The 26,313-nt window shown below is 47.1% G+C and overlaps 2 protein-coding genes across 3 annotated transcripts in view; one reads left to right on the top strand and one right to left on the bottom strand.

Annotated features, from left to right (window-relative positions):
- Nucleotides 1-2,580: 2,580 nt before the first annotated feature.
- Nucleotides 2,581-12,271, top strand: LOC133398186 (gastrula zinc finger protein XlCGF57.1-like). Its single transcript, XM_061669773.1, has 3 exons — nucleotides 2,581-2,853; nucleotides 3,169-3,325; nucleotides 10,296-12,271. Exons 2-3 carry the CDS (start codon nucleotides 3,199-3,201, stop codon nucleotides 11,960-11,962), a joined length of 1,794 nt encoding a protein of 597 aa, XP_061525757.1. The 5' UTR covers nucleotides 2,581-2,853; nucleotides 3,169-3,198; the 3' UTR covers nucleotides 11,963-12,271.
- A 5,254-nt stretch (nucleotides 12,272-17,525) lies between these two features.
- The window catches only part of LOC133398182 (mitochondrial 10-formyltetrahydrofolate dehydrogenase-like), a 97,795-nt gene continuing 89,007 nt past the window's right edge, over nucleotides 17,526-26,313 (bottom strand). For both annotated transcript variants that reach the window (XM_061669763.1, XM_061669762.1), the window contains 3 exons: nucleotides 25,724-25,829; nucleotides 25,423-25,622; nucleotides 17,526-18,229 (listed from right to left, as the gene is read on the bottom strand). In XM_061669763.1, coding sequence (XP_061525747.1) covers nucleotides 18,174-18,229; nucleotides 25,423-25,622; nucleotides 25,724-25,829 — 362 coding nt within the window. In that variant the 3' untranslated portion in view covers nucleotides 17,526-18,173. The remainder of the gene's footprint in view (nucleotides 18,230-25,422; nucleotides 25,623-25,723; nucleotides 25,830-26,313) is intronic.

The raw sequence follows: 26,313 nt of genomic DNA on the forward strand, positions 1-26,313 counted from the left end.
TGTATTGTTTGGATTGTTTCTCCCTTAGTATGAAAAGCCATTTAAAAACAGCATTTCGTGTTCTCTTTGACTCATATTTACATTTGTTTGATGATGGGAAACGTTTATGTGCGACAAACAGAGAAAAAAAACAAACTTTCACGGGCGATCGCTCGACTTGCGATGTGTTGCTGACAAACTCTTTGTTAGCGGCTAGCGAAGATAAGCTACACGAACGAGGCCGAGAAGCTTCAACGTACACCACCGAGACAAGTTTATCCGGTGTTTGAGGACGAAGAAAACAAACTCCCACGGCGCCCCGAGATTGCGGTACTCACAGAGACAGAGCGCGCTTCATCTTCTCTAACTGTACGAACGAACGTGTTGGCTATTGGCAGGGATACGTCGGTACGTCCGCCACGCCGGATGTGTCCGTTCCGCTCGGATCGAACGGCACACTCCAACCGGTGGCGGAGCTAGACTTCTATCCTTGGGGTGGCCGAGGCTATTTCAGGGGGTCCACTGGAGATGAAAGGTTCCGAATTCCAACTTTCAGCTACTCAGTGGTTCCCAACTGGTTTTGCCTCAGGACCCAAAATTGAACTTAGCCATTAAGTCGCAACCCAAATTTGTGACATTCTTTAGCAACTCCAGTAATAGTCCAGTAATACAAGCCAGTTAGCCGTGCGGACCAGAATATCGCATATTACCTCTTAAACGTAAAAAACAACAACTAAATTCTCGCTAGCGGCTTAGTTTGTCTGAGATACTGAAATAATATCCTGTCACGCTGAATTCCAGAATCCTTTTGTAGCAATGTTGAAAAACTCCTTTTCTCCCCAGAGGTCACGAATGAGCTGTCTTCTTTCTGTCTCATATCTCTTACGATGCAGAATAACAATAATTATATATAATTATGAATAATAACATGTTCGACTGGTTCCTCTTGTTGATTTTGGTGCTTTGCCGTTTTAACTAACGCACCGTTTAACCCGGCGGTTCCCGACCGTTTTGATCTTGTGTACTAATGTTGTTTCTTTCGGAAGAACGAATCTTTTGAGTGAACGAACTGAACCGAATCGGTTGATGAAAGGATCGGTTCTTGGCCTCATCCTCATTCATTTAACGATCATTAAATGAATGAAAAAAACACACGCAAGTCTGTCGTATGTAAATCCAATTGCGTTATTTCCTCGTATTGAAACAATGCATCGATTACCTTTTAAAACTATTCAAATCAGTGTGTTTTCTTCTGGAATGCTAACGAGCTGAGGACACATCGATCCAATTGGATCGTAGGAATATACCGGGCGGTTGAAAAGTCACTCCCAATTTTTAAGTACTGGGAATTTATTTCGGAACTATAATTCTTACAAGAAATGACCATGACAAGAAAGTGTACTGCATGGAGTTTTATTTAAAATTCGATACGGGCGCCAGCATGAGCCACCGGTTTCTCAAGCCGCCCGGGAACCGCCCTTCAAGTTCGTCTAAAGTCGTTGGTTTGGTAGCATAGACTTACTCCTATAACCAAACCCCACAGAAAAAAGTCGCAGCGTGTTAAGTCAGGACTTCTGGCTGGCAGCTCGTACACAAACAAATTGAGAAAAATATTACAATATATGAATACATTCTAAGTACCGTCATTTCTCATGTATAATGCGCATTCCCCACCCCCACCCACCCAAAAAAATGGTCAAACGTCAATGGTGCGCATTATACATAGGTATAGGAGAAAATGAAAAGGGCTTTCGCATTTTATAGATGTATGCCGCCATCTAGAGGTCATGAAAAAGCTGTACACTTTCATTCCACGATTCCACCGCCCCCTAGAGGTCATGAAAAAGCTGTACACTTTCACTCTCGTATGCCACCGAGAGGTTATGAAAAAGGTGTCGCCGACACTTTCATTCCAATATGATAGCGGTACATACGACTGCATATATGTACAGTTGTGCTAATACATTTACATACCCAGGCAGAATTTGTGAAATATTATTATTATTTTTTTAAATATGGCTGAACAACAACCATCATTAATTTCTTTATGGTTATGTTTTGTTGAATGGTAATGCTTTAATGAAATGGTTGACAGTTTAATTGGAATCCTATTAAAATCAAATTAAATGTGTTTCGTCCTTCACGGTTTCTTAAAATTGTACCCATCTTACAAATTCTGCCCGGGTAATCGAACATATGAGCACAACTGTGTGTTTTCTCATTGACCAAATCAAAGTAGGCCTGTGAATTTCAAAATAAGAGCAAGTCAATCAAAAAAGTATGATGTGTTTTTGACTTCAAAGTGCAACTCACGGCTGAAACGTAAAACCACTTGCACGATGGCATATTTTCAAATGCCAAATAATTTTGGGCTCGTTCACATGTATCCCCCCGATACATATTCATTTATTTCGCATGATAGCTGAAAAAAGGAACAGGGATGTTGAAGAAATGTACGAGGTTTGACTTATTGAAGATGGAGCCGGCCGTCATCAAGCCTCCTGCAGCCTCCTCGTTGTCCTTTCTGCCGTCACGTGGCGCTGTTCTGTCCTGTCGCTTTAAATAGTTCTGCCCCAAAGGATCACGGGTAATACGGCTCCTTTCACATCTCGCCGTGCTGGCGGAGGGACGATCGCGCTTCAGCAAATCTTGCCGAATTCGGGAGCGAATGTTGGGAATCCTCGACGCTTGACGCCCCCGATCACGACTTCAGTGGACGAAAACGTCAGTCGGGCCATCTTCGCGTCCGGTTGGAGTCGTCTCGTGCACCTTGAAGCTTCTCGGCCTAGCCTAGCTTAGCCTAGCTTAGCCTAGCATGCTAACAAAGAGCCGCGTTGGTGATCGACACTTCGCTAAGCAGAGATCAAGCGGGAGGTAAAGTGTTCTTCTTTCCGCCGCCGACTAGGAAGGCGTGGGGACCACGAGATCCTATACTAACACTAAAAACGAAAACAACTACATTCCATCACATTTGTTTGTCTGAGATACTCTAATCATATCTTGTAGCTTCTTACAATGCATAATTAACACGTGCTACTGTTTTCTTGATGTTGACTTTGGGGCCTTTTTTTTGTTCTTTTCCCGTTTTATCTAACGCACTGTTGAACCCCCAACGTCCAAATGTTAATCTTGATGTCATTGTTTCACATGTCCGATTTGCACTTGCTTTTTGTCATCCCTCCAACGTAGAGCGAAAAGTGTCGCGATCGTCGTGCGAAAATGCGTGCGAGGAGGACAGCGGAGCACGACGAGGAACTTCGGGCCCCGAAAGAGGAGAAGGAGCCACGAGGTCAACGGCCGGACGCCGCGTTCGATCTGCGGCCTCCGACTGTGCCACGCGGCGCAGGTTGGCTCACTTGTTGGATACATTCTAATTTGAATGATATTTCAATTTTTATTTACGGGCCCCGTTTGATTTCACATAAAAAAAATAATAATTCTCTCTCGGGCCAAATATACATTACTCGTGCACTCACTGTAGTTGTCGCCATTGTTCCTTTGTCCATTGTTACGGAAAGTACAGTAAAAGCTGGTCCCGGAAAGGCCCGCAAAATGCAGAGGATACTCCACCCTGTGGTGTCCTATCCAATACCAGCTGTAGCGACACCCCCAATTTGGGGAGAACTGCAGCACACTTTCAAAGCAGCGCGTCTGGGTTGCGCTCGAGTATAAAGGCAAACTATGCGCCAGATAGCGGCAGTGACCCCAGCGTGGTCGCCGTCCACCTTTATAGTACATGTTTTTACATGCCCTTGGTCACATGTAATGGTAAAAATTACCTGTCATCGAGTCAGAGTGGACCCTCATGCAGCCCTATGGGGGACACAAGTCAGTGCAAACTGTAGGCCGGTCCCAAGCCCGGATAAATGCAGAGGGTTGCGTCAGGAAGGGCATCCGGCTTCAAACTTTGCCAAACAAATATGAGCGTTCACTCAAAGAATTCCATACCGGATCGGTCGTGGCCCGGGATTACAACGTCCGCCACCGGCGCCGTCAACCTGCAGGGCGCCGGTGGAAATTCAGCTACTGTGGGTCGAAGAACATGACATGATGATTAGGAGAAAGGTTGATATATTGTGTGTCCAGGAGACCAGGTGGAAAGGCAGTAAGGCTAGAAGTTTCGGGGCAGGGTTTAAATTATTTTACCATGGTGTAGATGGGAAGAGAAATGGGGGTTATTTGAAAAGAAGAGTTGGCTAAGAATGTCTCAGAGGTGAAAAGAGTATCAGATCGAGTGATGAGGCTGAAATTTGAAATTGAGGCTGTTATGTATAATGTGATTAGTGGCTATGCCCCGCAGGTACGATGCGACCTAGAGGTGAAAGAGAAATTTTGGAAGGATCTAGACGAAGTAGTTCTGAGCATCCCAGACAGAGAGAGAGTCGTGATTGGTGCAGATTGTAATGGACATGTTGGTGAAGGTCATAGGGGCGATGAAGAAGTGATGGGTAAGTACGGCATCCAGGAAAGGAACTTGGAGGGACAGATGGTGGTAGACTTTGCAAAAAGGATGGAAATGGCTGTGGTGAACACTTTTTTCAGAAGAGGCACGAACATAGGGTGACCTACAAGAGCGGAGGTAGAAGCACTTGAGTGGATTACATCTTGCGCAGACGATGTCATCTGAAGGAGGTTACCGACTGTAAGGTCGTGGTAGGGGAGAGTGTGGCTAGACAGCATAGGATGGGGGTGTGGAAGATGACTCTGGTGGTGGGGCGGAAGATTAGGAAGACAAAGGCAGAGCAGAGAACCATGTGCTGGAAGCTGAGACAGGAAGAGTGTCGTGCGGCTTTTTGGGAAGAGGTGAGACGGGCTCTCGGTGGACGGGAGGAGCTTCCAGAAGACTGGACCGCTGCAGCCAAGGTGATCAGAGAGGCAGGCAGGAGAGTACTTGGTGGATCTTCTGGCAGGAAAGGAGAGAAGGAGACTTGGTGGTGGAATCTCATAGTACAGGAAATCCTACAAGGAAAAAATGTTAGCTAAGAAGAAGTGGGACACTGAGAGGACCGAGGAGAGGCGAAAGGAATACATTGAGATGCGACACAGGGCAAAGGTAGAGGTGGCAAAGGCCAAACAAGAGGCATAGGATGACATGTATGGCAGGTTGGACACTAAAGAAGGAGAAAAGGATCTATCCAGGCTGGCCAGACAGAGGGATAGAGATGGGAAGGATGTGCAGCAAGTTAGGGTGATGAAGGATAGAGATGGAAATATGTTGACTGGTGCCAGCAGTGTGCTAGCTAGATGGAAAGAATACTTCGAGGAGTTGATGAATGAGGAAAATGAGAGAGAAGGGAGAGCAGAAGAGGCAAGTGTGGTGGACCAGGAAGTGGCAATGATTAGTAAGGGGGAAGTTAGAAAGGCATTAAAGAGGATGAAAAATAGAAAGGCAGTTGGTCCTGATGACATTCCTGTGGAGGTATGGAAGCATCTAGGAGAGGTGGCTGTGGAGTTTTTGACCAGCTTGTTCAATAGAATTCTAGTGCGTGAGAAGATGCCTGAGGAATGGAGGAAAAGTGTGTTGGTGCCCATTTTTAAGAACAAAGGTGATGTGCAGAACTGTGGCAACTATCGAGGAATGAAGTGGATGAGCCACACAATGAAGTTATGGGAAAGAGTCGTGGAGGCTAGACTCAGGACAGAAGTGAGTATTTGCGAGCAACAGTATGGTTTCATGCCTAGAAAGAGGACCACAGATGCATTATTTGCCTTGAGGATGTTGATGGAAAAGTACAGAGAAGGTCAGAAGGAGCTACATTGTGTCTTTGTGGATCTCGAGAAAGCGTGTGACAGCGTACCCAGAGAGGAACTGTGGTACTGCATGCGGAAGTCTGGAGTGGCAGAGAAGTATCTTAGAATAATACAGGACATGTACGAGGGCAGCAGAACAGCGGTGAGGTGTTCTGTAGGTGTGACAGACGAATTTAAGGTGGAGGTGGGACTGCATCAGGGATCAGCCCTGAGCCCCTTCCTTTTTGCAGTGGTGATGGATAGGCTGACAGATGAGGTTAGACTGGAATCCCCGTGGACCATGATGTTTGCAGATGACATTGTGACCTGCAGTGAAAGCAGGGAGCAGCTGGAGGAACAGTTAGAAAGATGGAGGCATGCACCGGAAAGGAGAGGAATGAAGAATAGCCGAAGTAAGACAGAATATATGTGCATGAATGAGGGGGGTGGTGGGGGAAGAGATAGCAAGGGCGGAGGACTTTAGATACTTGGTCAACCGTCCAGAGCAATGGTGAGCGTGGTCAGGAAGTAAAGAAACGGGTGGAGGAAGGTGTCAGGTGTGTTATGTGACAGAAGAGTCTCTGCTAGGATGAAGGGCAAACTTTATACAGCAGTGGTGAGGCCAGCCATGATGTACGGATTAGAGACTGTGGCACTGAAGAGACAACAGGAATCAGAGTTGGAGGTGGCGGAAATGAAGGTGTTGAGGTTCGCTCTCGGAGTGACCAGGTTGGATCAAATTAGAAAGGAGCTCATCAGAGGGACAGCCGAGGTTCGATGTTTTTGAGACAAAGTTAGAGAGAGCAGACTTGGATGGTTTGGACACATTCAGAGGAGAGAGAGAGAGAGTGAGTATATTGGTAGAAGGATGATGAGGATGGAGCTGCCAGGGAAGAGAGCTCGAGGAAGACCAAAGAGAAGGTTGATGGATGTCGTGAGAGAAGACCTGATGGCAGTTGGTGTTTGAGAGGATGCAGGAGATAGGCTTACAGGGAAAAGGGGTGACGCGCTGCGGCGACCCCTAACGGGACAAGCCCAAAGGAAAAGAAGAGTCCGAGTGGACCATGTTCCGCGCCTCCATTGCTGAGGCGGCCGACCGGAGTGGTGGCCGTAAGGTGGCTGGTGCCTGTCAAGCTAAGCAGAAAGGCGAAGCTCTCGATTTAGCGGTCGATCTACGTTCCTACCCTCACCTATGGTCACGAGCTGTGGGTCGTGACCGAAAGAACAAGATCCCGGATACAAGCGGCCGAAATGAGTTTCCTCCGCACGGTGTCCGTGCACTAGAGACAGGGTGAAAAGCTCGGTCGTCCGGGAGGATCGCAGAGTAGAGCCACTGCTTCTCCACGTCGAGATGAGCCAGATGAGGTGGCTGGGGCATCTGATCCGGGACCAGTGCCTCGGGATCCCCCCCCGGGGGAGCTGGAGGAAGTGGCTGGGGAGAAGGAAATCTGGGCGTCCCTGCTCAAGCTACTGCTCCCGTGACCTGACCGTCCGATTATTCTTTGCACTCCTCTGTCAGAATTCTTTTGCGAGGTACACCTGTTCAAGACAAATTTCTGGTGGTACGATTGGCTTTCCCCTTCCGTATTATGGCCCCAACCATGGTCACGGGAATGTTCAGAAGCTTCGATATTCGCCTGCAACCAATGCCATCGTTATGGTTTGCAATGGTCTTGAGACAGCACTCTGCTCTTACCCATCGTGAGATGTCTTGGCGAACACCTTGGCAATGAGACCTTTTTGTAGGCCATCAATTAGGACTAAATCAGCTGATATTCATGTGCACTGACAAGGAGCTGGATTTCTGTTTTAAATATCGATCGATTTTCGGTGTTGTCTCGGCTTTCCATGCCTTTTTGCACCTTCCTTTCTTTGAGTTCAATACTTTTTCCCTGTCATTTCACTTTGTACACACAACTTCATTTCTGAGCTTATTTGTTCTACTTTCTTTGTATGCGTGAATCATCTGGTTTGTTCCCAACATCTGGTGAAATTTTCAGGTCAATAGAAACTTTGGAAGTATTTAGTGAGAAAATTGTTGACGTTAAATACTTACTTGAGCCGCTTTGTATGTGGTAGGAAGTGGCTATATCTTGCCGCAAGGAAGCATTTCATTGGTCAATTTTTTAAATGTTATTTTTAAAAACAACAACCCTTTTCAACATGTTTCACAATCGCAATTTTCACTCACTATTGTATAAAAATACCCATGCAGACGTTCAATATAGGCAACAATTACACCGCAGAATACGTAGCTGTTCAACTAGGAAATGTTCTCGTGTTCCGCCTTCCGTCAGGCTGTGATAGGCTGACGTGTCCAAAATGTGGGCGGCCAGTTAAGGTTCTTTAAGGAGTAAGAAGTAGACTTTACACCGATTTGATCGGGCTCATCGGTATCGGCCGATATTTAGCATTTTATGCTGATCGGCTTTATTCGCCGATCCGATCGATGACGTCATTGATCTGCAAAAGACATTTACTTTGCGTCGCCGCGTGCACAGTATATTTGAATCCAAAGGCTAGTTTATTTTTTGACATAGTACTGTAAATATCTGACGGCCGAAGAAGTTATTTAAAAAAAAAAAAAAAAAAAAAAAAACCTTGGCGGTGTGGAACAGGCAACATGTCGGAGACAGGCAGCACATAATGACTACAAGACAAATTTGCTCGCGTCATATTTTTACAAGTTTTAACGAGGCGAAATGACGACAAACCTTTGTAATCAGTCTCTTATTGGAAGGTGCTACTTTGATAATGTCACTGATGGTGCAGTCGTGCACTCGCCTGACTTTGGTGCGGGCAGCGTGGGTTCACTTCCCACTCGGTGACAATGTGAGTGCGAACGGTTGTCCGTGTCTACGTGTGCCCTGCGACTGACTGGCGACCAGTTCGGGGTGTAGTCCGGCTTTCGCCCGAAGTCAGCTGGGATAGGCTCCAGCGCGCCTGCGACCCTAGTGAGGAGAAGCGTTGTGGAAAATGAATGAATGTAGATACTTTGATACTTTTAGTCTAGAGGTTTCATTCCGAACCCAAACACGCACACAATCAATGCAAGGGATGCATTTTATAGAAAATGTAATAACGAAAAGGGGTTTCTACAGGATAATATACAGACAAACACAAAACAAACAAGGTATCTACGAACATTGGCAAACGAAGGGATTTGTGACGTGCGATGAGCAGAATGGGCGTGTAGTGAATGCATACAGCTGAGGACTCCTGGTCTCGTCGGCGAGTTGGTCGAGGTGACCGAAAAGGCTTCTGCACCAAGACTCCAAAAACCTCTCTACTTCTCCCAGCTCCGGCCCCTTTTATGGCCGGAGCGGGTCAAAAAGGGGTGTCCCCACCTTCGCGAACACCGAGGGGCCGGACGGCCTTTTGGTGTTATTTTTTTCCATTCTAGCATTATTTTGTGGTTTAAGACCAGTGGAATAAAATATGAATTATTGGATTTAAGATAACGAGACCATTGTTCCACGCTCATTCTCTTTCATACCTGTAATGAATGTTTCAAACATTATGTGGTGTGGAGAACATTACCATTTTCACGTGGCGTTTTTGGCGTGGGGTGAGACATCCCGTCTGGTTCAGTTAACAACAGATTTGACGTTAAGACATTCAAGTTTGCAGCAATACAGTCACTAGTGGCGTTCATGTAAAGTTCTTAAAATATTGACTCCCAGTCGAGTCACAGACTGTCTTATGAAACCCCGTCTGTAGTGTCGTTCCGTCGCCCGTGGGTGTCGCTGTTGCCTGTTCCAACTCCCAAGTAGCAGCTCTCAGCAGGGTGGAGGTGTCGCTGTGGGTCCAATCCTTCGACTGGCGGGGAGTTAATTACCTTAGTGTTTGGGGGCGAACCCAGCATCCGCGTGTCTCCCCTTTGAAGTCCTGGGCAGACGTGATTCACTTGGCGTCGGCATGGCAAAGCAAATGTCTGTGTCTTGTTGAAGATAGTTTATTGTGTGAATCTGGAGTTACAGTCTACCTCGGCGCTAATGCGAGGCTGGGGTGCCGGGTGGCATCTTTTGTGGGCGTGTCCGCTACACTTCTATCACCACCATCACTATGATTACAACTACTACTACTTCAATTGCAACTATCATGGCTACTAATACCATTGCTACGACGACTACCACTACGACAGTAAATCGATCGAGTAATGTTACTGCACTGCGCATATTTATTTGCACCGTCAGGTGAACAATCCCCCATCGGGCAGAATAGGGATACAATACTTTTTATGTTGAGGCTGCTGCAGCAACCCACTCCAAGGCGGTGAGGCTTTGTAAAATCACTGCTGCTGAAATTATGTTTACAAGAGGCCACTGTTACATAAAAATCAACCGACCGAGAAAAATTTGCAAATGCCAAACCGGGAGTATGCAGGTCTCCACTGCATTACCTTTATTGATACTTGTTTTCATTAACTTTATCCCACTTTTTCACATTTAATTTCACCGATGATTTCCAATCTATCAAACTCATCTGGCTTTCACATTAACCTTAAATATAAATCTAACCCATAATACTGTGTCACAACATGAGAAAAGATATACCAAAGCATGTGTGTTTGTCTTGTCTTGCAGACATTACTGAAGATCTTCGTACTGAGCGGCAGGAGCCAGAGCCCCCTCACATTAAAGCGAAAGTGGAGGACGAAGAGGTCCACCACATCAAAGAGGAAGAGGAGCCCATTTCAATTAAAAAAGAGGGGGAGGAAGCACGCCCCCACATTAAACAGGAAGTGGAGGAGGACATCACCAAGTTTCTATCGACTGGTGTCCCTTTGAAGAGTGAAGATGAAGGTCAAAGTGAGGAGAGCGGAGGGGCGGACCCTCGGAGCTGCAGCTCAAGTCAACACATGACAACAGAAGGTGATGGAGACCACTGTGGAGGATCACCAGCAGCCCGTCTCGTAGCTCCACTATCAGGCAGGGACGAGATGACGTCAGACTCTCCTCACACTGATGATGATGATGATGATGATGGACAGTCTGAAGGTGACATGACATGTCACACTGACAACAAACAATGGAAATGTTCTCAGTGTGGGAACGCATTTGGAAGTAAGACCATTTTGAAATGCCATGTGAGGACCCACATTGGTGAGAAACCTTTTTCCTGCTCAGTTTGTGGTCAAAGATTCTCTGTGAAGGGAAAATTAAAAATACACACAAGAACCCACACTGGTGAGAAACCCTTTTCCTGCTCAGTTTGTGGTCAAAGATTCTCTGTGAAAGAGAGCTTAAAATTACACACAAGAACACACACGGGTGAGAAACCTTTTCCCTGTTCTGTTTGTGGTCAAAGATTCTCTGTGAAGGGAAAATTAAAAATACACACAAGAACACACACTGGTGAGAAACCTTTTTCCTGCACAGTTTGTGGTCGAAAATTCTCTGAAAAGGGAAGTCTAATAAAACACACAAGAACCCACACGAGTGAGAAACCTTTTTCCTGCTCAGTTTGTGGTCAAAGATTCTCTGTGAAGGGAAACTTAAAAAGTCACACAAGAACCCACACTGGTGAGAAACCTTTTTGCTGTTCAGTCTGTGGTCAAAGATTCTCTGAAAAGGGAAACTTAAAAAAACACACAAGAACCCACACTGGTGAGAAACCTTTTTCCTGCTCCGTTTGTGGTCAACGATTCTCTGAAAAGGGAAGTTTAATAAAACACACAAGAACCCACACGGGTGAGAAACCTTATTCCTGCTCAGTTTGTGGTCAAAGATTCTCAGTGAAGGAACACTTAAAAATACACACAAGAACCCACACTGGTGAGAAACCTTATTCCTGCTCAGTTTGTGGTCAAAGATTCTCTGAGAAGGGAAAGTTAAAAGTACACACAAGAACCCACACTGGTGAGAAACCTTTTTCTTGCTCAGTTTGTGGCCAAAGATTCTCTGAAAAGGGAAGTTTAATAAAACACACAAGGACCCACACGGGTGAGAAACCTTTTTCCTGCACAGTGTGTGGTCAAAGATTCTCTGAAAAGGGAAGTTTAATAAAACACACAAGAACTCACACTGGTGAGAAACCTTTTTCCTGCTCAGATTGTGGTCGAAGATTCACTCGGAAGGGGTACTTAAAAATACACACAAGAACCCACACTGGTGAGAAACCTTTTTCCTGCTCCGTTTGTGGCCAGAGATTCTCTTATAAGTATCAGGCTAAGACACACAAGTGTGCCGGTGAGAATAGCAGCGATCAAGAAGAAGAAGAAGAAGAAGAAGAATCACCTTTGTTGTCATGAACATGGATGCATGCACATGAAATTTGTTGTCTGCATTTTACCCATCACAGTGAACACACACACACTTGTTAGTGTAACACACTGGCTCAGGGGGCAGCTGAGGCGCCCGGGGAGCAGTTCGACAAAAATCTATATTCGTGTAATTTATTTACCACGTTTGTCTTCAGTGATGCCAAAATCCACCAAGTAACGCATGCCTTGTTTTCCAATAATTTAGTGATGACCCTATCCAATAAATGAATGATTGAACAACACTGTGGCATTAAAGCAAGCAGCATTGACTTTTTGTGGTAAACTGTAAAGTGTATATGTGATCCATAATAAAATACGCTTCTTCAAACAGTGAGAGTAACTCAATGTTTACAGCGGCACGAAGCAGGCCCAAAAAATGGCATGTGAATTCGACACACCACAGAGAAGAAGAATGTTAACAAGCCTGCCAAATCTGAATGAATAAAACAAATCGCTTAGTATATGAAATCAGGTTTCAAACTTTGAATGATAAGGGCCACCTCACAGCTCTCAGATGCTGTGGGCGTGTCGAGCGGATGCGCCAAAAGGATTCAAACGTACTGAGGGGGTGAGAAGCTTATACGATATAAAATCACGTGGCTCAACTTAAAAAAGGGAATGGTTATGGTTAGAATGGTTACGGTTGGTTGGCGGTGACACGATGTCACAGCCGAACACGGCACCTGGACAGCGGGACGGGAGGAAGACGAAGCCCGGGTAGTTAGACCGTGGGCCCCATTTACTAGTATCAAGTTACCCACGAAGTCATGTCGTCTCCGGTGAAAGTTTACAAAACTATCCGTCGTAAAATGATGAGTGACGCTAACAGAATTTAATTTGTTCAGAATTTAGTCTTTATCTTCAAACATATCTAATGTATTTCGGAAAAAAAACACTATCTGCTTCCTCTTCCTTTCCTCGGGCACAGATGGAGCAAGCCACCACAAATGCTCTGGCGTCCTCGGCTATGCTGGGCCACCAGAAACGCCGGGATCGCAAGCTAATTTGGAGGAATGCCCTCATTGCAGGACTTCAGAACGAGCTGCAGGAGGAACAAACAATCAGTTTGGGGGGCCATTTCCTGGACCTGGGTCCTCTTTCATGGCTTCTCTGACCAGAGTGTCAATGTCCCAGGTCGTAGCTCCCACAACACAGGCAGGGGGGAGAATCAGTTCCGGTTCCTCCATACTCGAGGGTGAAGAGGAGATCCGGGCGAGAGCATTGGGCTTCACGTTACGGGAACCTGGGCGGTAAGACAGGGAGAAGTTAAACCTGCTGACAAACCGAGACCAACGAGCTTGACGGGGGTTGACACATTGTGCGGCGTGGAGATACGAGAGGTTCTTGCAATCGGTCCAGATGAGGGAGGGGATTTCTGAGCCCTCCAACCACTGCCTCCATTCCTGAAGTTCCAGCACCACTGCTACCAATTCACGATTTGCCACATCGTAATTTATTTGTGCTGGACTGAGTCGGTGGGAGAAAAAAGGACTGGGATGCAAATTCTGCGTTCTGGGGTTACACTGGGACAAAATGGCTCCTACGACGGGGTCCGAGGCATCTGCCTCCACCACAAATTGGAGGGAAGAATCAGGGTGCTTCAGGATTGGAGCACTCGTGAAAAGAGACTTAAGAGTGGTGAAAGCACTGTCGGCATCCTGAGTCCAGCAGAAAGGGGATTTGGTTGAGGTAAGTCGAATCAAAGGGATCGCAACCTTCATTTAATCTCGGATGAAACGATGGTAAAAACTGGCTAAACCTAGGAACCGTTGGAGCTCCATATGGTTGCTAGGGGTTGGCCAATTGACTACTGCCTCAATCTTGATTGGGTCAGGCTTGAGTTGACCTTCGGCAAGGATGTAGCCCAGGAAGCTCACAGAGGGGACATGGAACTCACATTTTTCCAGCTTGACATATAGCTTGTTCTCCAGGAGCCTCTGCAGAACCAATCTCACATGCTGATGGTGCTCCTCAAAAGAACATGAAAAAACAAGAATGTCATCAAGGTAGATGAAAACAAAGCGGTTGAGCACATCTCTGAAAAGAGCTTTCAAGAGGCGCTGAAAAATTTCAGGGGCGTTGGTGAGACCAAAGGGCATGACCAAATATTCGAAATGACCGAGGGGAGTGTTGAAAGCTGTTTTCCACTCGTCACCTTCGGATGAGGTGATAAGCATTTCTGAGGTCTAATTTGGTGAAAACTGGAGCATGACTTAAGGGCTCAAATAAGGGATCTACGAGAGGCAGTGGGTACTTGTCTTGAACAGTTATCTTGTTAAGGGGCGGAGTGTGGTGTCCTTCTCTACAAAGAAGAATCCCGCTCCTACGGGCAAGGAGGAGGGGCGGATGAGGCCAGAAGCCAAAGACTCTGAAATGTAGGTTTCCATGGCCTCGCTTTCAGGTCGAGACAGATTGTACAATTTGCTGGTGGGTAAGGGGGACCCCCGGGAGGAGCTTTATGGCAGAGACGTAAGTGCGATGGGGGGAGGGGGAGCAAGGCGTGAGCCAGTTCTTTACTGAAAACCGTGGCTAAATTGTGATACATTGAGGGCACTTTAGAGAGGTTCTGGGTTAGTGAGTGACTTCCATCCATTGTCTTCCGCTTATCCGAGGTCGGGTCGCGGGGTAGCAGCCTCAGCAGGGAAGCCCAGACTTCCCTCTCCTCAGCCACTTCCTCTAGCTGTTCCAAGGCGTTCCCAGGCAAGCCGAGAGACACAGTCTCTCCAGCGTGTCCTGGGTTGTCCCCGGGGTTACCTCCCGGTGGGACGTGCCCAGAACACCTCACCAGGAAACATCCTGAACAGATGCCCGAGCCACCTCATCTGGCTCCTCTCAATGCAGAGGAGCAGTGGCTCTACTCTGAGCCCCTCTTGGGTAACCGAGCTTGTCACCCTATCTCTTAGGGAGAGCCCGGATACTCTGCGGAAGAAACTCATTTTGACCGCTTGTATCCGGGATCTTCTTCTTTCGGTCACGACCCACAGCTCGTGACCATAGCGCCTTCTTTACCACAACGGACCGATACAAATTCCGCATCACTGCAGACGCCGCACCGATCCGCCTGTCGATCTCCCGTTCCATTCTTCGCTCACTCGTGAACAAGACCCCAAGATACTTGAACTCCTCCACTTGGGGCAGGATCTCATCCCCGACCTGGAGAGGGCACACCACCCTTTTCCGACTGAGGACCATGGTCTCAGATTTGGAGGTGCTGATTCTCATCCCAGCCGCTTCACACTCGGCTGCGAACTGCTTCAGTGAGAGTTGGAGGTCACGGCTTGGTGAAGCGAACAGAACCACATCATCTGGAAAAAGCAGAGATGCAATACTGAGGCCACCAAACCGGACCCCTCTACGCCTCAGCTGCGCCCAGAAACTCTGTCCATAAAAGTTATGAACAGAATCGGTGACAAAGGGCAGCCTTGGCGGAGTCCGACCCTCACTGGAAACGAGTCCAACTTACTGCCGGCAATGCGGACCAAACTCTAGACTCCGGTCGTACAGGGACCGGACAGCCCGTATCAGGTGGTTCAGTACCCCGTACTCTCAAAGCACCCCCCCACAGGACTCCACGAGGGACACGGTTGAGTCCACAAAACACATGTAGACTGGTTGGGCGAACTTCCATGCACCCTCGAGGACCCTGGCGAGGGTCGAAAACCACACTGCTCCTCCTGAATCTGAGATTAAACTTTCCGACGGACCCTCCTCTCCAGCACCCTTGAATAGATCTTACCAGGGAGGCTGAGGAGTGTGATCCCCCTGTCGTTGGAACACACCCTCCTGTCTCCCTTCTTAAAAAGGGGGACCACCACCCCAGTCTGCCAGTCCAGTGGCACTGTCCCCGATGTCCACGCGATGTTGCAGAGGCGTGTCAACCAGGACAGCCCTACAACATCCAGAGCCTTTAGGAACTCCGGGTGAATCTCATCCACCCCTGGTGACCTCAACCCCAGGGATAGGAGAGCCCGACTCAGATACCCCAGACTCTGCTTCCTCATGGGAAGGCGTGTCGGTGGAATTGAGGAGATCTTCTAAGTATTCTCCCCACCGATTCAGTGGAGGTCAGCAGCACCCCATCCCCACTATACACAGTGTTGATGGTGCACTGTTTCCCCCTCCTGAGATGCCGGATGGTGGACCAGAATTTCCTAGAAGCCGTCCGGAAGTCTTTCTCCATGGCCTCACCGAACTCCTCCCATGCCGGGTTTTTGCCTCAGCGACCTCCAAGGCCGCATTCCGCTTGTCCAGCCGGTGCCCATCAGCTGCCTCAGGAATCCCACAGTCCAAAAAGGCCTAATAGGACTCCTCCTTCAGCTCGACGGCATCCTTCACCGCTGGTGTCCACCAACGGGTTTGGGGATTGCCGCCACGACAGGCACCGACCACCTTACGGCGACCTAATGTGTCCTGGTGCCAAGTGCACGTGTGGACACCCTTATGCTTGAACATGGTGTTCGTTATGGACAATCCGTGATGAGCACAGAAGTACAATAACAAAACACTACTCGGGTTCTGATCGGGGGGGTTGTTCCTCCCAATCACGCCGGTGCAGGCCCGGCCACCAGGCGCTCGCCTTTGAGCCCCACCTCCAGGCCTGGCTCCAGAGGGGGCCCCCGGTGACCTAGATCCATTTATTTTGTTCGTCATAGGGTTTTTTGAGCCGTGCTTTGTCTGGTCCCTCACCTAGGACCTGTTTGCCATGGGTGACCCTACCAGGGGTCACCCATGGCGAAACATTGTGCTCCCATCCACAGTTTGTATGACTTTCGGGGCAATGTGGACCCAGGCTGGGTGAGGAACACGGCGATGAGAAGTTTGAAAAGCACTGGTGGAGAATAAAAACAGAGAATGAAAACCAGGAATTCTCGGGCAAAAAGGCTATACAGGAAACAGGCGGGGCGGCCGAAGTACCACATGTGGAAGCGAAAATCATCTGGCACCTGCTCGTCGAGCCGGCAGGCTCTTAAAACCCAGTTGATTGCAGATGGGTTGCAGGTGCGCAAGAATGAGTGTCTTTCCTGAAGCTGCCCAGCCCAGCCTGAAACACTAAAGCAAACTACAATCTGTGTGGTGCAGGAAATGGGACAGGGGTGCCTCACCCGTGGATGCGAGACACAAATATATTTTTCGCATATTGTAAAAAAATACAGAACATAACTGTGAAAAGGTGACATCCCTCCATCCTCTGAACCGCTAGTCCTCACGAGGGCCGCAGGCGGGCCGGGGCCTATCCCAGCAATCTTCGGGCGAGAGGCGGGGTCCACCCTGAACTGGTCTAACCAATCAGCAGGGCATATAGAAACAAACAACCATTCGCACTCACATTCACACCTCCGGGCAATTTAGAGTCGTCAATGAACCTACCCTGCTTGTCTTTGGAATGCGGGAGGAAACAGAAGTACCTGGGGAAAAAAAAGCCACGGAGGCACGGAGAGAACATGCAGACTCCACAGAGGAAGACCAGATTTGAACCCAGGACCTCAGAACTGCGAGGCGGACGTGCTGACGAGTCGGCCGTGGAAAAGATCACAATGAAGCCTTATTTGGTCATAACTGTTTATTGGAACGCTAACGTGGCAGCGTACACCTCAAGTTCACCTGTCAGTTTGCTAACCCTCATGCACATGTGTACTGCTTCTGCATGGCGCCGAGCACCGTCTTTCCTCATCTGGATGCGCCACCCAGTTCAACTCCTCTACATTCCCGTCTATTGCACATGTGTGCTTTTGTTACGGAGTTGTTACCTTCCATCAGTGCGCGCGCGTGGAGTTTTGCGGAAGCGTGACTGATCAAAAAAATAAAATAAAAAATGCTGTTTTGTGCAGTATTCAAAGCTGTCAAGAATGGAGTAAGAGGTTTGGCGACATCCACAAAGTAGCAACTCGATGCAAAGAGTGCCGTTGGTTTGCTTCTTCCATATCAATGTTAGCCAGCGTGCATTGTCAAGTCTGTGTTATACTGTTTGTATGTAGGCATATATCCAAATCTGAGTTTATATTTTTGTTGTTCAAACCTAATAAATTCAAGACAAATAATCCAAATTGGAGATGAAAAAAAAAAATCACATCAGGGTCGTGAGTCTAAAAAAAAACATGTAGCCTCATAAAAAAAATGATTCTGAATTGCGGTCGCTGTCTCATTGGCGCTTTAAGTTCCTTCCTATCAAGTTATGGTTGACATTTTGTTGAAAAGTGTCTCAATATTCCACAGTCACTGCTTTGGTCTTGAGGTATTCCATGAGCGCATCTTCTCCTGTGAATGATAAAGAGACCCTATTATATTAAAAATGAATGTGACACAGTACAAAACTTTATTCTGAAGTGATCATGGAAATTCTTTGCGTTGGAATTTCATCCACTTGAAACAATCATTTTAATAATAACAAAACACCTGTTGCATTTAGTGTAAAATAAAGAACCAGACAGCCCGACCGCCAGATCTCGCCGAATGCTGCCGGAACCGCAATACTTTCGAGGGCTTCCTCACTCACTCACACGTATCACCTTCTTGGTAGCCATATTGAATGCTAATTTAGAGCAAAAACCAAAAAGATATGAACCCATATGTGAATATGTGACACATCGTGTAAGAGAAAGCACAATTCAGAGGGTTAGGGTTGACTGTTCGCATGTTGTGAACCGAAGCCATCGTTTTGGGAACAGGGGCCTTCGTGAACTGAGATTCAACATTCATATTTTTCGAGCTGGCTTTTAAACGTTCCTTTTGTAACTCCATTTAGTTTCTCGTCGACTTTAGGTTGTTCTACTACAACAGCTCAGCTCAGGTGACTTCAACGTAAGGTTGGACAAAACAAAACAAAAAAATATGCGCACGTCAAAAAAACCTCCGCAGAATCTAACCTTGCTAACTGAAAACGAAACACAGTAGGACACAGTGTCTCCACAGTCATGAAAGGGTGACTGACTCAAGACAACCAAGGCGAAGCGGTTAGGATTGGCGCCAGCCGCCGCAGGATCGAACTTAAGGTAACCAACCAGCAGAAGAATGTGCTCCATGTAGTCAACAGGTGTTCTTTGGTGTTCTTCTTGACTTCTTCACTAAGTACATGTTGATCTACAAATTTGAGACTCAAATGAAATTTGCCTCATTTCTTTGCTTTTTTGTTTCGGCCTCCAACTGAAGCCAGGCCCATCCCCGCCGGCACCCGATGCCTGCTTCACAAGCTGTGCCACATGAACAGCATCCTCCTCATCCTCTAAGCCCCCTCGTTCTGGAAAAGAATTGACTCAAATCATTGTCTGTCCTCCTAATGAATGCAAGACGTACAAGAGGATCAACTATTGTCGCTGATGTTACGTGTGCTTCGCGGTTCCGCTGGGACCGCAACCAGAGCCACGACCAGGAGCACCTCAACGCCAAAATACAAAAGACCAGTGCAACAAATACGACGCTGGCTTATTTGACGAGCAAAAATGTTGCCTAAACGTAAGAGTAGCAATTGAGGATGTCCGCTCCAGAGGGGTTTAGAGTAGCCAAATATTGTACTCGAGTAAGGGTACTGTTACTTGACAATAATGTGACTCAAAGTCAAAGGTAGTCCTCCAAAAAATTACTTGAGTAAGAGTCATAAGTACACAGTGAAAGTATGACTCAAGTACTGAGTAAATCATAACCACAGCATGAACATTAATACAAAAATTAAAAATAAATAAAATAAAATAAAATGTGACTAAAACTAGACAAACGTCACTCACGCTTAAATTGGATTGGCGCAAACGGCGTCTCGCGCACGAAATAGTTGGTAAATAAGCAATAATTGGTAAATAAAAGTGGCAAGCGACATTTAGAGCATTGTAACCGAGTAAAAGTACCGTGACTTCTTCGCAGCAGAAGCGGCGTAAGTGTTTCTTCTGGTCTCGTCAACTCCTGTGACGTATCCAAGCAGGTTCCGAGTGCACAGGCGCAACCGGAACCAATGCGCTCCCATAATCATCCGCCGCGGAGTAATATTCAGAAATTACATCTGTGTAAAAACACTGCATTCTATACTGTGGTGTTATAGCTCGTAAAGGATGTCCTGAGCACCAGTATCACGGCAGCTGCTCGGCTGAAGAGACGGAGGCACTGTACGGTAAAGGGCGGTAAAGGCTGCTCAGAAGACTGTGGGGAACAGCGTTCCGACCACCACAGACATCTTCACCAATAAATGCAGAAAGAGTGCTCTCTGCATCAGCAAGAACCAAACCTACCCTGCGCACCCTTTCTTCTATCCTCTCTCTCCTCAGGAAGGAGTCTACGGAGTATCAGGTGCAGGAACACCAGGCTGAGGAACAGCTTCTTTTCGGAAGCTGTTAAGGCTGTTAAACTGAAACAGTGCTCTGTAGCACAAAATCAGCACCCCACCCCATGCCTATTCATCCCTGCACAATGACTTACTTAAAAAAATAGTTTTTCCAAGTAAATAGAAGCAAGTAAATATCGTGTGCAATTCAGGACTCTTGGATTTGCATAGCTGCTGCATCCACATCCCTGCTGCATTTGCATTTGGCACACATTGACAACCGAGCACACACTAAGCCCCTGAACGGTCCCTTAGACCACGGTGAGCAACATCAGACGTGTGCACTGTGGTCAGGTCAGTGTCACATCCATTGAAGTTACACGACGGTGTATTAAAAGAGCATTTACATTCCCATCCATCAGAACACTTTTTATCTGAGTGCAAAGTTGTTTTCTTTTAACTACAAAAAAAAGAAAAATACATCGCTAACCAAACCGAGAGCGTCTGCCTCACAGTTCTGAGGAGCGGGGTTCGATCCCCGGCCCCGCCTGTGTGGACTTGGCACGTTCTCCCCGTGCCTGCGTGGCTTTTCTCCGGGCACTCCGGTTTCCTCCCACGTCCCAAAAACATGCGTGCGAGGTTAATTGACAACTCTAAATTGCCCGTAGGTGTGCATGTGAGTGCGAATGGTTGTTTGTTTGTTATGTGCCCTGCGATTGGCTGGATAACCGGTTCAGGGTGTACCCCGCCTCCTGCCCGATGATAGCTGGGATAGGCTGAGAAGCGGCTCAGAAAATGGATGGTTGGATGCTAACCAAACCAAACCAACTATAAACTATGAACTATAAATTTGAAAGCCCGCTTCCAAATGTATTTCCATTTTTTTAAATTCACAATGAGATTTCCGTCTGTTTCTCTTGTCTCCCCAGTGTTTGTACACGTTGTCCAGGTTGATGCCCTCGTCTGCTTGCAGTTTTGACTTTATGCGCATCAGCTGATCCAAATGATCTGCTGCAAGACGATTTCTGGACGCTGTTTCGATGCGAATTCCTTAAACTAAAGCTTCTTTCTCAATCTGCACTGGATGCTTGAAATGTAGCACACATATCCACCAGCTGAGAGATGTTGTAGCTAGTGTTGCAGCCACCATATCTGAGAATGTGGTGATTGACCCTTGTTTAAGTTCTTGCCTCATTATGGAGTTGAATTCACCATTTTCCCTGTTAATGGCCTCTACAGAATGTGGGCGATGAAGAATGGCCTCACACTTCTTTGCCAGTGTGGCTACATCTGCGGTTCCATACTCAAAACTGATCTCTGAGCCCAATGCTTCAATATCAAATGCAGACCACTCCTCTGGAAGTGCAGCTTCCATTCTGTCCACACGTTTTCGACTGCGGTCAAGCCAGCCTCCGCTCGTAAAGTAGCAGTCAAGCCAGCCGCCCCTAATTTTGTTCATACTGGGCATGACGGTAATAGGTCGCCAACTCGCGACGAAAGCCACCTTCAAAATAAAAGCCTCCCAAAAATACGGATGTCAATGCTCTTCGGTTAAGGAATGCAACCAGCAAGGTTAATTTGAATCTTGAGATACATTAAAAAATGTAATTTATTTGATATCTTAGGAAAAATCAATGGTAACTGGACTGCACTTATATAGCACTTTATCTCCATCATCAGAATCAGAATCATCTTTATTTGCCAAGTATGTCCAAAAAACACACAAGGAATTTGTCTTCGGTAGTTGGAGCCGCTCTAGTACAACAGACAATTGACAGAGAACACTTTGGAGACAGAAAGACATTGACAAAAAAATAGTCACTGAGCAGTAAAGGGTTGCTAGTTATCTGGTAATCTGGGAATGCCAGTAGACTTTCTTTTGTTGTTTTTTTTGACAATTCTGCAAAAAGCAATTCTCCTCTAGCACTTAGAGCAGTTCGAATGACTAATATTGCAATATTCCGGTGCAATGACCATTGTGCAAAGGGCGCTGAGACTTCAAGGAGTGGATGCGGTTTAAAGTGACGAGTCGTGCGATCATCTGGGACAATGTCGATTGTGCAAATGTTGCAGATACTCCTCAATCAGTGTGCAAATGGAGCAGATGCTACTCTGGCATGAGTGGCCAGTATATGCAAATAGTGCAGCGTGGCGAGACTACTACAGTGAGTGCACGAGTAATACATAATTGGCCCCACAGAAATGTGACAACAAACTCAAGTCAAAAAATTGCCAGCTTGTTGTAATGGAATTATAGGTTAGGTGTTTAAGAAGTTGATCGCAAGAGGGAAGAAGCTGTTGGAATGACTGCTAGTTCTAGTTTGCATTGAACAGTAGCGCCTACCTGAGGGAAGGAGCTGGAAGAGCCGGTGACCGGGGTGCAGACGGTCCGAGAGGATTTTGCACGCCCTTGTCTTAGTTCTGGCAGAGTGCAAGTCCTCAATGGTGGGTAGGGGGGCACCGACAATCCTTTCAGCAGTTTTGATTGTCCGTTGCAGTCGGAGTTTGTCCTTTTTTGTAGCGGCGCCAAACCAGACTGTGACGGAAGAACACAGGACCGATTCGATGACCGCTGTGTAGAACTGTCTCAGCAGCTCCGGTGGCAGGCCGTGCTTTCTCAGAAGCCGCAGGAAGCACATCCTCTGCTGGGCCTTTTTGAGGACGGAGTTGATGTTGGTCGCCCACTTCAGGTCCTGAGAGACTGTGATTCCCAGGAACTCGAAGGTCTCGACGGTTGACACAAGGCAGCTGGACAACGTGAGGGGCAGCTGTGGCGAACGATGCCTCCTGAAGTCCACGATCATCTCTATAGTCTTGAGCGTGTTCAGCTCCAGGTTGTGTCGGCTGCACCGCAGCTCCGGCCGCTCCGCTTCCTGTCGATATGCAGACTCGTCACCGTCCTTGATGACGCCGATGACAGTGGTGCCATCTGCAAACTTGAGGAGTTTGACAGTCGGGTGCGCTGAGGTGTAGTCGTTCGTGTAGAGAGAGAAGAGCAGCGGAGAGAGGACACAACCTTGGGGCGCCCCAGTGCTGATGCTGCGTGTGGATGAGGTGGGCTCCCCCAGCCTGACCTGCTGTGTCCCGCCCGTCAGGAAGCTGTAAATCCACTGGCAGATGGCAGGTGAGACGCTGAGCTGGAGAAGCTTGGATGAAAGGAGTTCAGGGATGATGGTGTTGAACGCTGAGGTGAAGTCCACGAACAGAATCCTCGCGTAGGTCCCTGCACTGTCGAGGTGTTCTATGATGAAGTGCAGTCCCATGTTGACCGCATCATCCGCAGACCTGTTCGCTCGGTAGGCAAACTGCAGGGGGTCAAGCGGGGGACCTGTGACGCTCTTGAGGTGGTCCAGCACGAGACGTTCAAAGGACTTCATGACCACAGATGTCAAAGCGACAGGCCCGTAGTCATTCACACCCGAGATTGCAGGTTTCTTGGGGACTGGAATGATGGTGGAGCGTTTGAAACAGGATGGTACTTCGCACAGTTCCAGAGATTTATTGAAGATCTGAGTGAAGTCTGACGCGATCTGGTCCGCGCAGACTTTGAGGCAGGATGGGGACACATGGTCCGGGCCTGCCGCTTTGTTAATCTTTTGTTGTTTGAAGATGCGTCTCACATCCTGTTCATGGATGGTTAACGCAGAAGTCAGAGGTGTGATTGTGGTCGCGGGTGCGGCCGGGTGGGTGTGTGGTGTGAAAGTGTCCTTTTCAAATCTGCAGGAGAAGGTATTCAAGTCGTTGGCTAGTATGCTATTGTTCTCAGCTTGGGGGGATCGTCGCTTGTAATTAGTCAGCGATTGGAATGCATGCCAGACTGATTTAGAGTCGTTCGCGCTAAACTGTTTTTCCAACTTTGCTGCATAGTTCCTCTCTGCAATGTTCATTTCTTTCGTCAGCTGGTTTCTAGCTTGATTATACAGGGCCCTGTACCCGCTCTGCTATGCGTCCTCTTTAGCTTGGCGAAGCTGCTTAAGTTTAGTAGTGAACCACGGGTTGTTGTTGTTGAATGTACGAAATTATTTTGTTGGTACACAAACCTCTTCACAGAAACTGATATAGGATGTGACAGTGTCCGTATATTCATCCAGGCTGCCAGCTGAATTTTCAAAGACACTCCAGTCTGTGCAGTCTAAACAGCTTTGAAGTTCCATCTTGGCTTCATTGGTCCACTTTTTCACTGTTTTCACCGTAGGCTTCGCGCATTTAAGTACTTGCCTGTACTGTCGGTATTAAGTGAATTAAGCAGTGATCAGACGAGCCCAGGGCTGCACGAGGTATAGCACGGTATGCGTTTTTTAGCGTAGTGTAGCAGTGGTCTAAAGTATTATTTTCCCTGGTAGGACAGTCGATGTGCTGCTTGTATTTAGGGAGTTCGTGGTTGAGTTCAGCTTTGTTAAAGTCCCCGAGAATAATGAGTCCGGGTGTTTTTTTCCAATGTCGTTGACTTGTTCGGCGAGCGTTAGCAGTGCGGCGTTCGGTTAACTTGAGGCGGGATGTACACAGTGCCCAAAGCGCTTTACAAAGCCTCACATTCACACATAAACCAATGGGTGACTGCTGCCATGCGAGGCGCTGCCAGGCCCACTGAGAGAAAATTAGGGTTCAGCGTCTTGCCCAAGGACACTTCGACACGCGGACAGCCGTAGCAGGGATTCAAACTTGTTCTACCTACTGAGCCAAAGCCACCCCAACATAATTCCATTGGTATCGCAAGACAAGTCTAGATCTGTCTGACAGACCACCAAGGACTCCACTAAAAGAGGTTTGATGAAGATCTGATATTGTATTTCAAAACGAAAGTCTATGAAAACTGCATACCGTGCTGTCATTACCACTGACTGAAAAAAATCTGTTCAAAAAAAATCTATGAGATATCGCAACACCGGTCCAGTTCTGGGGGACACTACACCTCCCCAGGGGCCTCATGTAAAAAGATTTCCTCCCAAAACATGGCATACGCTCAAATCCAGAAAACGTCGTACGCACAAAAATATTCCGATGTATGAAACTCTGCGTACTTATGAATCCAAGCACATTTCCTTCGTACATTCCAATCAACGTGGAAATGAGCACACGTGTTGGAGTAGCCGACTCCTCCCTGTCCACGCCCACATTTGAATATGCAAATCAGTATGACAATAAAACGATGGGACAGACAAAGCTGAAACTACTAATTAGTCAATTCCCCGCCCCAACTTACCCAGGTCTTTGCCAAAGCCAGACTGCTTGAATCCTCCAAAAGGTGACGCCACATCAGTCTTGTTGTAGGTGTTAATGAATACTGTTCCAGCCTCCAAGTGTTCACTCACATACATGGCTTTGTTTATGTCACGGGTAAACACACCTGAAGCCAAGCCATACTCAGTGTCATTGGCTCGCTGCAGCACTCCTTCCACATCCCTGTAATTTGTGAGAATATACAATCATGTTTTTTTTCACCCCGAAATGTGCAAAATAAAAAATAAAAAATACATATACAAAACACTGTTTTGATGACTAACCCATCTTTAAATTTGGACACAACCATGACAGGCCCAAAGGACTCCTCTTTGGCAAGGAACATGTGGTCCTCCACATCAGTGAACACAGTGGGCTCCATGAAAAAACCTGTCAGAAAAAAATATTTAAAACAAAGCTATATTTTATAACAGAACAGTTCCATTGCACCCATAGGATGGTTGTTGCAACGTTGAGTAATGATTGTTGCAATGCGAGTGCTTCACATTTGAAAGAATACAGTCAATACAGTACAATATAGTGGCGTGAAAAAGTATTTACCCCCTTCTCAAATTCTTATTTGACTTGTTTGCCCCCCCAAAAAAAGAAGAAAAATAAAAACAAAACGGGGCAAGTCATTTATAAATCTTTAGGACTCCAGTGTAAGCCATTATTCAGAAATGGAGAAAACATAGAACAGTGATTAACCTTCCCAGGAGTGGCCGGCCTACAAAAATTACACGGAGAGCACGGCGATGACTCATCCAGGAGGTCACAAAGGAACCCAGGACAACATCTAAAGAGCTGCAGGCCTCCCTCGCCTTAATTCCGTTCAGTGTCCACGGCTCAACAATAAGGAAGCGACTGAGTCAAA

This window comes from Phycodurus eques, unplaced genomic scaffold (genome assembly GCF_024500275.1).
Source record: "Phycodurus eques isolate BA_2022a unplaced genomic scaffold, UOR_Pequ_1.1 contig_25, whole genome shotgun sequence".
In the NCBI taxonomy this organism is placed as follows: Eukaryota; Metazoa; Chordata; class Actinopteri; order Syngnathiformes; family Syngnathidae; genus Phycodurus; species Phycodurus eques.